A 13,969-nucleotide genomic window follows, 5' to 3' on the forward strand; every position below is an offset into this window, starting at 1 on the left:
CTGCCTTCCTTCCCTCCCTCTCCCCACACTAGGGGCAAGGACAACCCAGGGAAACACTACCCTGCAGTCTGCAGCCCCATCATTCCTCTTGGCTAGGAAACATGGGTAATGGGAGCATGCGGGGCAGGTGTCTACAAGTGTGGAGCACAGAGGCACCTTTGCTCCCCCGGAGAGCTGTACCAGCTGAGCAGCCCAGTTCCCTGCCCCATCCTTTACTCTCTTTCTCCCAGTCTGTGCCCTCAACCTATTTCCTTCCCAGACCCTCCACCCCCACCCTCTCCTACAACCTATCTCCATCACATATGCTGCATCCCCACCCCAATCCTGTGCCCTACTTCCTGCACCCCCACCCTCCCCTGCACCCTACCCACTTCACAGACACTGCCCTCCGGCACCCAATCTTCTACCCAGACTGCACCACCACCCTGCTCCTGCATCCTGTCTTCTGCCAGACCCTGCACCTCCAGCCCACTCCTTAGCATCCTCTTCCTGTACAGTGACCTCTCATTTTTGGCTCCACCTAATAGCCTAGGGTGGCCTCAGGCAATCTACTATCCCTGTACTCCCTTGAAAAGTTAATCTGGTCCTTGGCTTTGCTGCTCCCAACCCAGAAAAGGTTCTTCACCATTGCTGTACCTCTATATTGAGATCCACATGGACACAATGGTCTGTTCATGTGTTTTTTGTGGATTGGGGCTTTAGTATGATGTTAAAACATCAAGTAGTCCTGTGGCACCTTATAGGCTAACAGAATTTTTGTAGCATAAGCTTTTGTGGGCAAACATCCACTTTGTCAGATGCATCTCCAAAAATTCTGTTATTCTGTCAGGTACCACGGGACTTATCGTTGTTTTTGCGGATACAGACTCACTACCCCCTGATACTTGTCAGTATGATGTCAGAAATTGCTCCTTAAATTGAATGTATTCAAAGTTTTATATCTGAAACTTGTTACTGCTTTCTTGAAAGCACTTCAGGGAATATTGAACGAGAATTTAGCAAGGAAGAGAAGTGAAATTACGGCTTTGTTTACACTAGAAAGCTATATTGCTCTATATAGAACTAGAAGATATACCTAGCATGGCTCGGATCCTTAACTGAATTAATTTTTGTTTTTCTTCTTTTAAAGTATTGCTTTACAATGGGGATGGCGATGAGAGGTTCAGTATGCAGGTTGCCCCTGGGATAGAGGAATACCCTATACCTTTTTCACAACAGCAACTTGGCGCTCATAGCGAAGTGCCTTTCTGTGGCCACCACAGCTCAAGTAGGAACAGCTGGGGGAGTGGGGGGTGCATTCTCCCAGCCAGCACCTTTCACTGGCCATTCTGTGTCTTTTCTGCGTGTCTTCATGAGAAGCTAACCCTTTTTTAGGCACATCACATTTTCTGGGCACAACAAACCCCTTATCTTGCTTCCCCTTACAATCACCCCTACCTAAGCCACCCCCTCCTCCCACGTGGTCATTACAGCAGGGGTCAGCAACCTTTCTGAGGCAGAGTGCCAAAATTTGATCTTTTGACCTCTGTGTAGGGGCCAAGTGCCGGTGATACTTTTTAAAGTCACTAATCATCAATAAATAAATTAAGATACAGAGCTTTACGTTTACATTGGGGTTTAGCAGATCTTTTGTTAACCCACAGGTAGCATGGCATTGAGCACGCTCCCAGCTGCATGAGGGAAAAGGGATAGGACTGAGTTCCCGCCTCATGTGCCAATGAAAATTGGCTTTCATGGTACTCTTGGCACGTGTGATGGGTGTGGCTGCTGATCCTTGTTATGCGGTATAACTGGCTCTGTTTTCCATCTCTTATCTCCTGTTGTCCCTATGTGGTCATTACATAGCAGAGCTCTCCCTTTCCATTTTATGAGAAGCAATCCCATTTCTGGCACATCCCATTTTCCTGACACAACCAAACCCTTATATCTTAAAGCAAGGAAAGAGGAAGCTGAATACAAAATTTGTTGGTCCTAGCTCTTATCATTTAGGAGGAGTTCTTGAACAAACTGATGGAAACACAGACAAATTCTCTCAAATGTCTAATACATACTGTAAGCTCCCCATCCGCCCCAATATGCAACTGTATTAAAAAGATGGTTTATACTGGTATAGTTATTCCCACACACTGCCTTTATACCAGCAAAACTTAGCTGTGTTCATGCTGGAGGTTGTGATAATATAGCTATACTGATTTTAAAAATAATTACAAGCCTATCTGAAATAGAAATACAGACACCAAAAACTGCTTGTAAACCAGGCCAAATGCATTTTAAAAAACAAGTAGCTTACTTTAAAAAGAGACAAGGACATTGAATCTTAAAATATATGTAAAGGTTGGAGTGCAAGAAAAAATGCGGCAGCTGTTCTAGATTAGAGTTGTTGGTGCTGTTGTAACCACAGATAACTGACTGCTAGCATACATATGTTAGCCTATGGTAACCATGACATGGAATAAACATGTGCATTGGCTCATTTTTGGAGTATCAATGTTAGTGTGTAGTCATGTAGCACCTTAAAGACTAACAGTTTGATTTTTTCAGTAGTGAGTGTTCATGGGTAAGACCTACTTCTTCATCTAGGTTGACTCAAGTTATATGGCAGTCATTTAACTTTTTACAGCAGGCCTGAAAATTGAAGCCTAGATGAGGTCTGATGTAGCTCTCCATTGTATTCTAGATGAGGTCTGTGTAGCTCTCCATTGTATTCTGTGTCTTGTCCATCTCTGACAATATGTAAATTATCCAAAAGAAGTTTATATGCTGAAGGAAGTGGTTTTGATGATGCATCAGGTGTGCTGATAGCTAGAACCCTTGATATCTGTGGATAGTGGCACAGATACCCATTCAGCGGCCCTGGCAGGGAAAGGATGCAAAAAGTTGCATTCTAAATCTCTCTGCAGGAGGGGCCAAGCACTGGCCCTGCCCAGCCCCCTTCCTCCCTTTCCTGCCTGGTGAGCACTGACCTGCAGAGCCCCTTACCCCAGGTCCTTGCTTACTGGTACCTGCAGCTCCTTGTTTTCCTGCTGCTTGCCTCTTAACTGCACAACAGTTATTGTTCTGTTGTCTGTACTCCCCCTCCCTTTCCCATTGCAGCTTTGTTGTGCGGCTGGAAGTAATATTCAAATTGTGAATTGCAGATCAGATGTGGAGTTAAGCCTGGCAGGTGTGGATTGGTTGAGGACCCACATTTTTATATTAGCACTGAGTTCTATGGACCGCTCAGTATTAAGTACTGTATGGCAAAAAACTCTGAATAGAATAGGTGTTGTTCTTCTCCTCTATAATTACCGGACTTTTGCCACAGCACTTAAATGTAGTGAGCTTGATCAGTTTTGATCAGTAAAAGATTTGGTCACTTGTTAGAATTACAGGAATTAACCAGGAGAAGTAATAATATACTGCTATTAGAATATTCTCAAAAATACACTGCAAAAGATTACTCTCTGTTGAATACTGTTTTATCCACTGTAATTGCAAGTATGGGTTGCACATCTAAAATTCTGTTTCTTGTCCAGCAACATCTGTGATCCACCAGGACCCTGGATGTTGCCAGACAAGTAGTGGCCAGTGCAGGAGCGCCAGTAGGGCAGGGAGCAAGAGTCTCTGCTTGCCCTGCAGTGGTGTGGGGGACAGGAGGCTGCAAGGACTAGGAACTGGAGCTCCCCACTTCTGTGGCAGGACAGGCTGTCTGGGGCCAGAGTGCCAGAGTGAGGAGGCTGGGGCTGCAGCAGCCCCAGAGCACAGGGCTGTCTGGTTGCAGAAGCCCAGAGCGTCCCTTCGTCTGGCAAATTCTCTTGTTTGGGACCTGGCAGGTCCCAAGCATGCCAGAAAAGGGAGATGCAACCTGTAACATCTCAGATGAATGTAACTGTAAGAGATTTGAAAATAAGACTTTCTGTGCATTTGGAATTTCTGTTCACACGACACAACTTTGTGTAAAATCACAGTCTATGCAGAAGAAATAGCAAAGTAAGTTTTCTATTTGTGTGTCTATCAGAGCAACAAGGGAGAGAAAAAACATTTTTTAAAAATAGGAGAATACAGACCTGACCTTGCAACGTGAGGTGGATCAATGAAAAGCTTCAGTAAATTCAGTGGGTGTAAAACCACAGTAACTGTTAAGGAGTTAGACAGCGGCAGATATTGAACTTGAATCTTTGAAATTTTGTAAAGTTTTTAAATCGACTAGGCTTGAAATAGATAATTAATGTAACATAAATACAGTTTTATTTGGAGTTAGTAATTTGCCATATATTCAATTAAGATCTGATGCTCATTTTTCCTAGTTTCTAAAGACAGTGTACAGGTTCAACCTCTTAAATCCAGTATTTTCTCATCCAGCAACATTTGTGGTGTGGCATGCCCACTGATGTTGCTGAACCAGAGAGTCAGGGCTGCAGCCGGGGGCGGGGCAGGACCTGCATCAGCTCTGATAGGGCCATAGCAGTGGCCAGCAGCTTAAGCGCAGGGCTGGGGTCAGGGCCCCAGCTGGAACCTCCACCAGGCCCCTGCAGGAAGAGGAATAGGGAAGCTGGGGATCAGACGCCAGTAGGCCTCAGTGACTGGGGAGCTAGTGATAAGTGCAGAGTCTCTGGTAGCTGAGAAGTTGGCAGGACCCTAGCCAGGGAACCACAGGGATCTGCTTGATTGGGAAACTGCGAGCTGGGGAGCTGCCGGGGAGCCAGTTGGGGAGCCATAGGGCTGGGAACAGCCAGGGACAGGAGAAGCTGAGAGCAGTGGGGCAGGAGTGGCCAGGAAACAGCAGAGTTGGGGAGCCAGCTGTGGCAGACAGAGAGCCAGTGGCAAGTCTGGAAGTGGCTGGGGCTGGTGGCCAGGAGGAAAGCCCCAAGGGCGTTGACCATGCCTGGTCTAGCAAAATATCTTGTCCAGGACTGCTCCAGTCCCAAGGGTGCCAGACTTGGGAAGGGCAATCTGTTTTATTTGGGGAAGGAACAAAAGGAAAAAAACGTAAGTGAATATTTTCTTTTATTTCAGAATATATAATGAAGGAAACAAAGGTAACTCCAAAAGCACATTTCCCTTTGAGGTAAATATGTATATTTTTTTTATTTTTTAAATAGCTCTGACGGCTTAAAAATGGTATGAAAAATATCTAAAACTATGAAAAAGATTTTTTTTTAAAGATTTATAACAGTGCTATATAGAAGAGAAACATCTAAACTTTGCATTTAGGCACATTTGGCATAATTATAAAAATTCAATAACGTTTAAAAACAGCTTTTCCAAAACTAGAAAAGAAATAGCGTAATAGAAATGACAAATTCAACAGTACTCCTTTTCATATTAAAAAACTTGGGTAAAGACCTGTGGTTTGCTTTGTACATTGAAAACAATAGATTTGAACTATTTCAGACCAGCTCACGGAGTGAATTCTCAAATTCAGAACCCCTCACGAAGAAATACATAAAAACCTCCTCCTGTCTTTCATAGCAAGGGGACTACAGCTTGAGTATATCCACTGATTGCAGCTGCAAAAATAGGGCATGGGAAGATGGCAATATTTTGGTCCTAAGCTATTTGTGGTTTAATAGGTTGACTGAAACCATAAATTTCCCCAAGATAGCTATAGGCAACCAGCACAGATTCCAGTGCTGTGTGATTCATGATATGCTGTTATTCAGTGGCTTGCAACATTCTGCATCTTCTAAATTTTTCAGCTGATAAGGTTTAGCCCTATGTGGAGTATGTTGTAGCTATTTTAGCTTTAAGTGAGAAAGGCAGGAATAAATGAGTACAGTAAGGTCTCAGAGTAACGAACTCAGAGTGCGCGACCCCGCTGTTACGTGTCTGACCCTGACCCCACCCCCCCGGCCCCGTTTAAACCACCTGCAAGCAGCTCTAGTTCAAGCCGCCCCTGCGGTCTGTCGCAACCCCCCTGCTGGCTCACAAGCCACCCTACCCCCGCGGCTCTGGCGCGACCCCCTGTACCAGCTCACAGGCTGCCTGTCCGCCCTGTGCGGCTCCGGCGTGACCCCCATGCCAGCTCACAAGCCACCCCCCTCACCCTGCGCAGCTGTGGTCCGGCCCCCCCCCCCGCCCCCGCCTGGTCACATGCTGTCTGGCCACCCGCCTTGTACGGCTCCGGCGCAACCCCGCCCCCCCCGCCTGCTCACAAACTGCCTGCCTGCTTGCCCCCCCTGCCCTGTGCAGCTCTGGTGCAACCCTCCTGCCGGCTCACCACCCAGGCACAGCTCTGGTTCTGGCTCAACTCCCCAACCCCCACAGCCCAGCTCAACTCCACCCCTCACTACCCTGCAGCCCTAACCCACCACAGGCTTAGTTCATCATCCCCCTCCCCCACCCCCAACCTCCCATAGCCTCAACCCACTGGCAGGCTTAAACCTCCCCAACTGCGCCCCCAGCCCAGGACTTACCTTTCAGCTGCTTCCTGGCTGCAGAACATGTGTTCTGCCAAGGAAAAAGCCAGACCCCAACTTGCGCAAAATCCAGATTTACGCAAGGGTATGTGGAATGGAATCCTCGCATACTCTGAGACCTTATTGTAGTTGAAATGATGGTACAGGTTGAAGCTTTCTAGTCCAGCACCCTTGAGACTTGACCTGTGCCAACCGAGAGAATTTGCCATACCATGGGAGGTCAATGCTGTCTAGCAGTATTACCAACACTTCCACTGCTTACTGGGCTCTTAGAAGACATTTAGGGATAATTTATAACTAAATAACAGCACAGAACACTGAGAGCCAGCACTAGTGGTTGTATGCAAACTCTATGGTATCACGGGAAACTTGGCCATGCCAGTGACAAGTGGTCATCCGGCTAACTAGAATCATGCTAGTTTGCAGATGTTATCGGACTAGAGAGCTTCAGCCTGTAGAAAATTTTTGCTGTGTAATTAGTTGATTTTGAAATCTTTATCACAAAAATGTTTTCCAAACACGACATGTAAATTCAATACATTAACAAAATTTTTCTTTTGGCAGGCTGATATCCACGTACATTTGATTGGTGTGGGCTGCAGAAATCCCTTAGAAAGTTTTTGGAATGGAAACAGTATGATATTCATTATGCAGAAAGCAGTAAGTGGTTTATTTGCTTTGGTTTGAAACTAGAATTTCCATTAACATCTGGAAATGTTCAACTGTACTCTAATTTTCAGATCTATGTGTGTGTTTCTTTTCAAGGAACATGTTGACTCCTGTGGCCAAATGGAAGAATCACATATAGATGATGCCACTTGTATTTCAGAGTTTATGCCACAGAGGGGTTCTGGACCAGTTGCGCTATCAGTTGCAAGAGCAAAGTAAGTTTTCATAGTTTTATCTTTTTGTTTAAAAATTATTTTATACCTTACTTTTTTTGTTGCATAAGTTCTGTGCAATAGTATAACTAGCATGGTAACTATGTATAGCTAAATTAAATGGGACATCCTGGAGCACTACTTGATTACCTGTTCTGTTCATTCCATCTGAAACATCTGGTGCTGGTCACTGTCTGAAGACAGGGTAATGGGCTTTATGGACTGTTGGTTTTACCCAGTATGACTGTTCCTAAGTTCTAACTAATTAAAGGAATTTGAAAAGCTGCTAGATTTTTGTGTCCATTATGTATGTATTTTCCTCAAATTGCATAGAAGATAATGTAGAAGAAACCTAGGTATTTCATGCTTTTGATATTATCCTCATTATTATTAAGAAGACAACTGCTCCATTTGAGTCTCTTTAATCTAGCAATCCTGGGAAACAGGTTATGCCAGATCATAGAACTTTCTGGGTCATAGAGGGACAGTGGGGTCTGGGTGTGAGGGGGTTACAGGTGGGGTACTTACCTGGTGTCCTGCTTTCAGGGCACACATGGCTGTGCAACCGCTGTTGTTTCCAGGTTACCCCCACCCTCCTCACTACTATGGGAGTGGCAGGGGGAAAGCCTCCAGAGAAGCATGTTGCTGCTGTTCCCCCAGCTGGATTGGGGACACCTGAATTAGGGAGATTCAAGTGTATGTCTCAAACATGAAGCTGGGCAAAATAAGCTCAACTGAATGGACAGATTTCACATCAGTATCACATGCCTAATAGGTCTGTCTTCACATCGTGGGTGTGGGGAGGAGTATGATCTCAACTTGAACTAACTAATTTGAGGTAAAATTCCAGTGAAGCCAAGGCAACTTGTAGCTGTCACACAAATAGGTTGAGTTAAAGAAGATTTTCCCATGGAGCACTTTCTGTGATCTTTTTGTGCTGGTGTGAATTTCATCTCTTTTTTGCACATTGCAGTAGTGTCCTTTGTAATACAGGCTGCACCTTGGAAAACCAGCATTCTCTCATCTGGCAGGATGAGCGATGCTCCTGGGTCAGAGGTCTGGGGCAGGAGGGCACCCAAGCTGGCAGCCCTGCAGGGAGCAGCAGCTCTGCGTCTGGAGGCAGCATCCCCTCACAGCCACGCAGGGGGCCAGGTCTTGGATGCCAGCATCCCCTGGCAGCCCCCCGCTGGGATCTGTGGTTGGGGAGCCAGCATCACCCGTCCCAGAGCCAACATCCCCTGGCAGGTCTGCGTGCGGATCTGGCATCCTCCAGTGTGGAGCCAGGGTTGGGGAATGGGCAGCTCCCAGTGCACAGCTGGCAGTCTCACACGGAGTCAGGACTGGGGAGCCTGCTGTGGTAGGCCAGTGGGAGTGGCCAGGGACCTGGGGGGCATTCACTTCCCCTGGTCTGGCAAAATCTCTTGTCCGTTACCACTGAGATCTTGAGGGTGCCGGACCTGGGAGGTGCAACCTGTATGGGACAAGTTCAGAATATTTGTATCTGAATATTAGTTGCAGAGAGATGACTGTATTTCATCATGGAAAGGGATTTCATACCTACTGGAAATATTAATAACTGTGAAAGTGTGAAAAACCTGATATTGCGAAGGCACTTTGCTGACGAGTTCACGTTGTCCACGAGTTCATTTACCTCGGGTCCACCATCACTGACACCCTGTCATTGGACACTGAGCTAAATAGGAGGATCGGAAAAGTGGCCACAACTCTGTCCAGACTCAGCAAGAGAGTGTGGAATAACAACAAGCTGTACACTCACACCAAAATGCAAGTCTACAGAGCCTGCATCCTCAGCACCCTCCTTTATGGCAGTGAGACTTGGACCCTATATGGCCGCCAGGAAAAGAGGCTGAACGTCTTCCACTTGCGCTGCCTCAGGCGCATCCTTGGAATATCATGGAAGGACAGAGTGACCAACACTGCCGTCCTCGAGCAAGCTGGAATCCCAACCATGCACACCCTCCTCAGGCAGCGTCGACTCCGCTGGCTTGGCCACGTCCATAAGATGAACGATGGAAGGATTCCAAAAGACATCATGTATGGTGAGCTAGCCTCTGGCAAAAGACCTCCTGGACGCCCCCAGTTGCGTTACAAAGATGTCTGCAAGAGAGACCTCAGAGAGGTAGACATCAAGCTGGACAGCTGGGAAGATCTAGCAGACGACCGCAGCAGATGGAGGCAGGGGTTACACAAGGGCCTTCAGAAGGGCGAGTTGAAGATCAGACAGCTAGCAGAGGAGAAGCGAGCACACAGAAAGCACAATAAGGACTTGCCAGAAACCCACTACATCTGCAAGAGATGCAGCAAGGACTGTCACTCTCGTGCGGGTCTTTATAGTCACCATAGACGCTGTAAATGAAGTCCTCAATTGAAACTTTAAAGGGCGCGATCCATAGTCTATGCAGACTGAAGGATGCCTACTACTTTGCTGACAATTAACTTAAATTGGACTACTCAGGTGTGTAAATGTGCAGGACTGAGACTTAAATATTTTCTTGGTGTACAAGTTTATTTTAATGTGGTGCCCATTTTTTTTCAAGAAAAACTTCTAATTTTTTTTGTATAGTTAGCAAAAGATACCGGATAAATCCCAGCCAGTTTATCAATTTAAATTTTTTCTTTAAACAAACAAATTCTTTGCTTAATGTTCAATATATATATAATATGTTGCTTTACTATTAATAGACTAGATTTGGAAGAAAAATTAACAGAGAACAGTTAGCTGTCACGGTGCTAAATTTTGTTCAATTGTTTTTATTTCTAGGGAATTAATTTCACTCTATACAATGGCACAAAATCCAAACATGACCCATTTGAAGATAAGCAAACCATTTGTGCTCCCTCCCCTTTGGGTAAGGTGTGACAGCTCTGACCCTGAACATACCTGTTGGTTAGGAGCTGAGCCTCTCAAAACTGGGAACAAAATCACAGGGATCAGTTTCCACATAGTTACATGTAATGGTAAGTTCCTCCTAGCTATAATGCTACCCAATCAGCCTTTTGCCCAAGTTGAAAGAGTGGGGGACAAAAAATAACTGAGAGTTAATAAAATCTGTATTGCCATGATGGCAGTCCACTTGTGCTCTAATCTAAAACTTTCATTTAAAAGTTGTCCCTAGCTCAAGTGGTATCAAAAATAACATCTAAAGTGTGAATGGAATGCAGTCAATGCAGGGATGTCCTACAGTTCTTCAGACAGCTTAACATAATATCTTTTATAGAAGTAAGAATTGCTCCCATACATCTCACTGATTCACTGATGTGTAGCAGCTGAATCCTGCTGAACATTATAAAAACACTTTCACTGCTAATTGAACCAAAGCAGCATTGGGATGATTAAATTTTGAAGAATATCTTTGTCTACTGAGAATTGCACCTTATTCTGTATCTTGGGAGAATGCCACCATTTATTTTTTCCATGCTGACCACTTAATAATTACATCTAGTGCTACATTCATCTTGTGGTTAGCATCTTCTGAAAGTCTCTCTTTCTTTCCCAGGTCCAACATCTGAGAAAATCTGTTTTGCAAATCTAGAAGACCTCAAAAAGGCACACAAAATCAGACATCGCTCATCTATTGTAGGTTTTTCATGCTTTTTTCATCTTTTCAAAATACTGTAAATTTAACTATGTTAGCTTATGAATAGTAAATGTCTTTGTCTATTTGTTGACTTGTGGAACTTTCTTTTTAGCTTTATGGCTGGTATTTGTGTCTTGATCTGTGCATGATTTTGTACGACTATGGCTGTGTCTACACGGGCACGTATCTTCGAAATAGCCATATTTCGAAGATTACTAATGAGGCACTGAACTGAATATTCAGCGCCTCATTAGCATTAGGGCGCTTCCGGCCGCGGTGCTTCGAAAGCGCTGCTTTCGAAAGCGCGCGGCTTGGCGCAGCTACGTGGGGGTCCTTTTCGAAAGGACCCGCACCTTTCAAAATCCCCTTATCCCGATCGGAACAAGGAGATTTTGAAAGGTGCAGGGTCCTTTTGAAAAGGACCCCATGTAGCCGCGCCAAACCGCGTGCTTTCGAAGTGCTGTGGCCGGAAGCATCGTAATGCTAATGAGGCGCTGAATATTCAATTCAGCGCCTCATTAGTAATCTTCGAAATGGCCATTAGCATGGCCATTTCAAAGATTTGTGCCTGTGTAGACACACCCTATGAGTGCCTGCTACTTTGGGAGGCATGGGACTACACATGATACCTGACTTTTGGATTTGCTTCATTGCGGTGTATTTCTCTAGTACCAGTCAATTTTAAGATTCAAAGCTCTCTGAAATAATTTGGTGGACCAGCTACCAGGTGCTCTTGATTTGACATTTTAGAGCTCTTTTACAAGCTTCAGGAAATATCATGTAACATTCTTTTGAAAATAATCCCTAGACTTGTAGATCTCAGTTTTAAAAAGTCTATTTAATAATATATTCATTTTAGGTGTCAACCAAAGGCTTTGCTCAGTATGAGCTTGTTCGATCAACTGCATTGGAGGATACAATTGTTGATTCAGAGAGTAATATATATATTGATATTACATGGAATAATGTGGATAAGATTCTTCAGACACCTCCACTCACTGCAGCAGCAACACTGGTAAGAGAAAAAAAGTCTTGTTTCTGTTTAGATCATAGAAAGTATGCTAATTTTTGCTGGTTACATTATTTAATTGTTGTGTATAGCGTATAGAATAATATCCATAAAAATAGTTTGTTAGGCTGAGTTCTGTTAGAGTGTTAGCAAATTTGTATTCCAGAATTAGCCTGATGTTTGTTTATTTTTGAAATTTTCAGAACATGAGATTGGAATCTGGGGACCCCAGGAGTCCTCTGTTCCAGTTACACAGAGAACTGCAGTTTCTCCTCGTAAGTATAAATGTGAAATTCCCAATTTATACCAGTTTGCTTGACAACATACCAGAAGTGGTGTTCTTATATGTTCTTATTGAGAATCTCCATAGCTGTTCTACTGGTTCTTTGAAATTACATGAATGTATTAAATGAAAAATAACTTTTAACGCAATATTAAGGTTGAAAAATAAAGAACACACTAATCAGAACATTCCAAACATTTCTAATGCAACATTAGTTTGGCAGTATTGCATACATATACGTTTCTTGGTAGAATTTTCATACAGTGCTTAATTTTTTTGCAAGTTAAAAAGACTTTTATATTCTATATTGTGTTCAGAACTGCAAACAAAATACATATCTGGATTTTTTGGGCTATTAGGTTTTGGCTGAAGGTTTGAAGACTGGTGTGACTGAGTGGCCTGAACCTTTGGTAGCTGAATCAGCGGTTGAACTTGTTCAGGAATTCCTGGATGGTATTTTTATTTAATAATTTGAGATGTTACGATTGTGTGAAGAAGAGCAAATCTTGTAATGAAAATTTATGTTAAGAAAAAATTACAAGGGGCTTAAAACTTCACAAGCATGAAATGAAAATGTCACATAAGGTTATGATAGTATTGGAAATGTAGATGGTAAATTATAACGTATAATAATCCATCCAAAGTGTTCAAGAAATAAGTTACTTTGTATACCTCTAATTCTCCTGATGAAATGAGAATCCTATGCGACAGGTAAATCATAGTGTTTTTCCTATGTTGTGGAGAATAGGAAGAAAAAAATTAAAGGAAACAAACAGAAATCTCCCCTACAACAGTTTGTAGACTGAGACAGCAAAGAACACATGTAAATAGGGTGTCCAGGATTTTCAGTGACTAGTGATTTCGGTGTCCCAATCTTTGTGTGCCCAACTTGTATTGTTTTAAATAATCCTGAATTTCAGAAAGTGCCAAATGCTGGCTCCCTCTGCATCCATTTTAAGGTGTCTCAAACTGAGGCAACCAGAAATCATGAGTCCCTTCTAAAAATTCTGCCCATTAAACTCAATACATTCTTGTCATAGAGCAGAGGTGGACACATTTTTTGGCCTGAGGACCACATCAAAGTTCAGAAATAGTATGGAGGGCCAACTGTGTCTCCCCAAACAGCCAGGTGTGGCCTGCCCCCTGCCCCTTATCCAAAGCACCCTGCTTCCAGCTCCCTGTCTAAACCCCAGGGGCTCACACCTACCATGCAAACCCCTCTCTTCCTCTGTCCTGGGACTTCCTGCTTCCTGTTCAACCTCCCTTACAGCCACACCACCCAGAGCATTGGTGCAGCAAGCATGTTGCCCAGGTGCAGGGGGAAGGAGAACAGGGAGGGAGGGACTGGGGGCTAGTCTCCCTAGGCGTGGGCGAAGGCTAGACAGAAGGCTCCGGTGGGCTGGATATGACCCATGGGCCACAGGGGTTGACTTTCTCTCTTCTGGCACCCTTCTGATCTGACCAGCGTTGAACAAGAGAATTTGTTGGACCACGGGAGGTCAGTATTGTCTAGCAAATTACCAATACTTTCACTGCTTACTGGGCTCTTAGAAGACATATGAGGTGAATTACAGCTAAATAACAGCACAGAACACAAGAACATAGAACATGAGAGCTTGGGCTGGTGGCTATAAACAAACTTTATGGGACCATAGGACACTTGGTCACACCCATGATAAGAGGTTGCTCGGCTAACGAAAATCATGCTGGATTATGAATGTTGCTGGACGAGAGAGTTCTGGATTGCCCTCCTCTGTCACAGAGACAGAGAGTCTGGAAGTGCAAGTTTATGGTAACAG

The 13,969-nt window shown here is 44.2% G+C and overlaps 1 protein-coding gene across 2 annotated transcripts in view; it reads left to right on the forward strand.

Annotated features, from left to right (window-relative positions):
- The window catches only part of ZWILCH (zwilch kinetochore protein), a 37,727-nt gene that overhangs the window by 3,258 nt on the left and 20,500 nt on the right, over positions 1 to 13,969 (forward strand). For both annotated transcript variants that reach the window (XM_075006806.1, XM_075006805.1), the window contains exons 2-9: positions 4,996 to 5,047; positions 6,963 to 7,058; positions 7,164 to 7,282; positions 10,062 to 10,258; positions 10,798 to 10,877; positions 11,738 to 11,893; positions 12,091 to 12,162; positions 12,530 to 12,623. In XM_075006806.1, coding sequence (XP_074862907.1) covers positions 7,035 to 7,058; positions 7,164 to 7,282; positions 10,062 to 10,258; positions 10,798 to 10,877; positions 11,738 to 11,893; positions 12,091 to 12,162; positions 12,530 to 12,623 — 742 coding nt within the window. In that variant the 5' untranslated portion in view covers positions 4,996 to 5,047; positions 6,963 to 7,034. The remainder of the gene's footprint in view (positions 1 to 4,995; positions 5,048 to 6,962; positions 7,059 to 7,163; positions 7,283 to 10,061; positions 10,259 to 10,797; positions 10,878 to 11,737; positions 11,894 to 12,090; positions 12,163 to 12,529; positions 12,624 to 13,969) is intronic.

The sequence above is a fragment of the Carettochelys insculpta genome, chromosome 12 (assembly GCF_033958435.1).
Source record: "Carettochelys insculpta isolate YL-2023 chromosome 12, ASM3395843v1, whole genome shotgun sequence".
Lineage (NCBI taxonomy): Eukaryota > Metazoa > Chordata > Testudines > Carettochelyidae > Carettochelys > Carettochelys insculpta.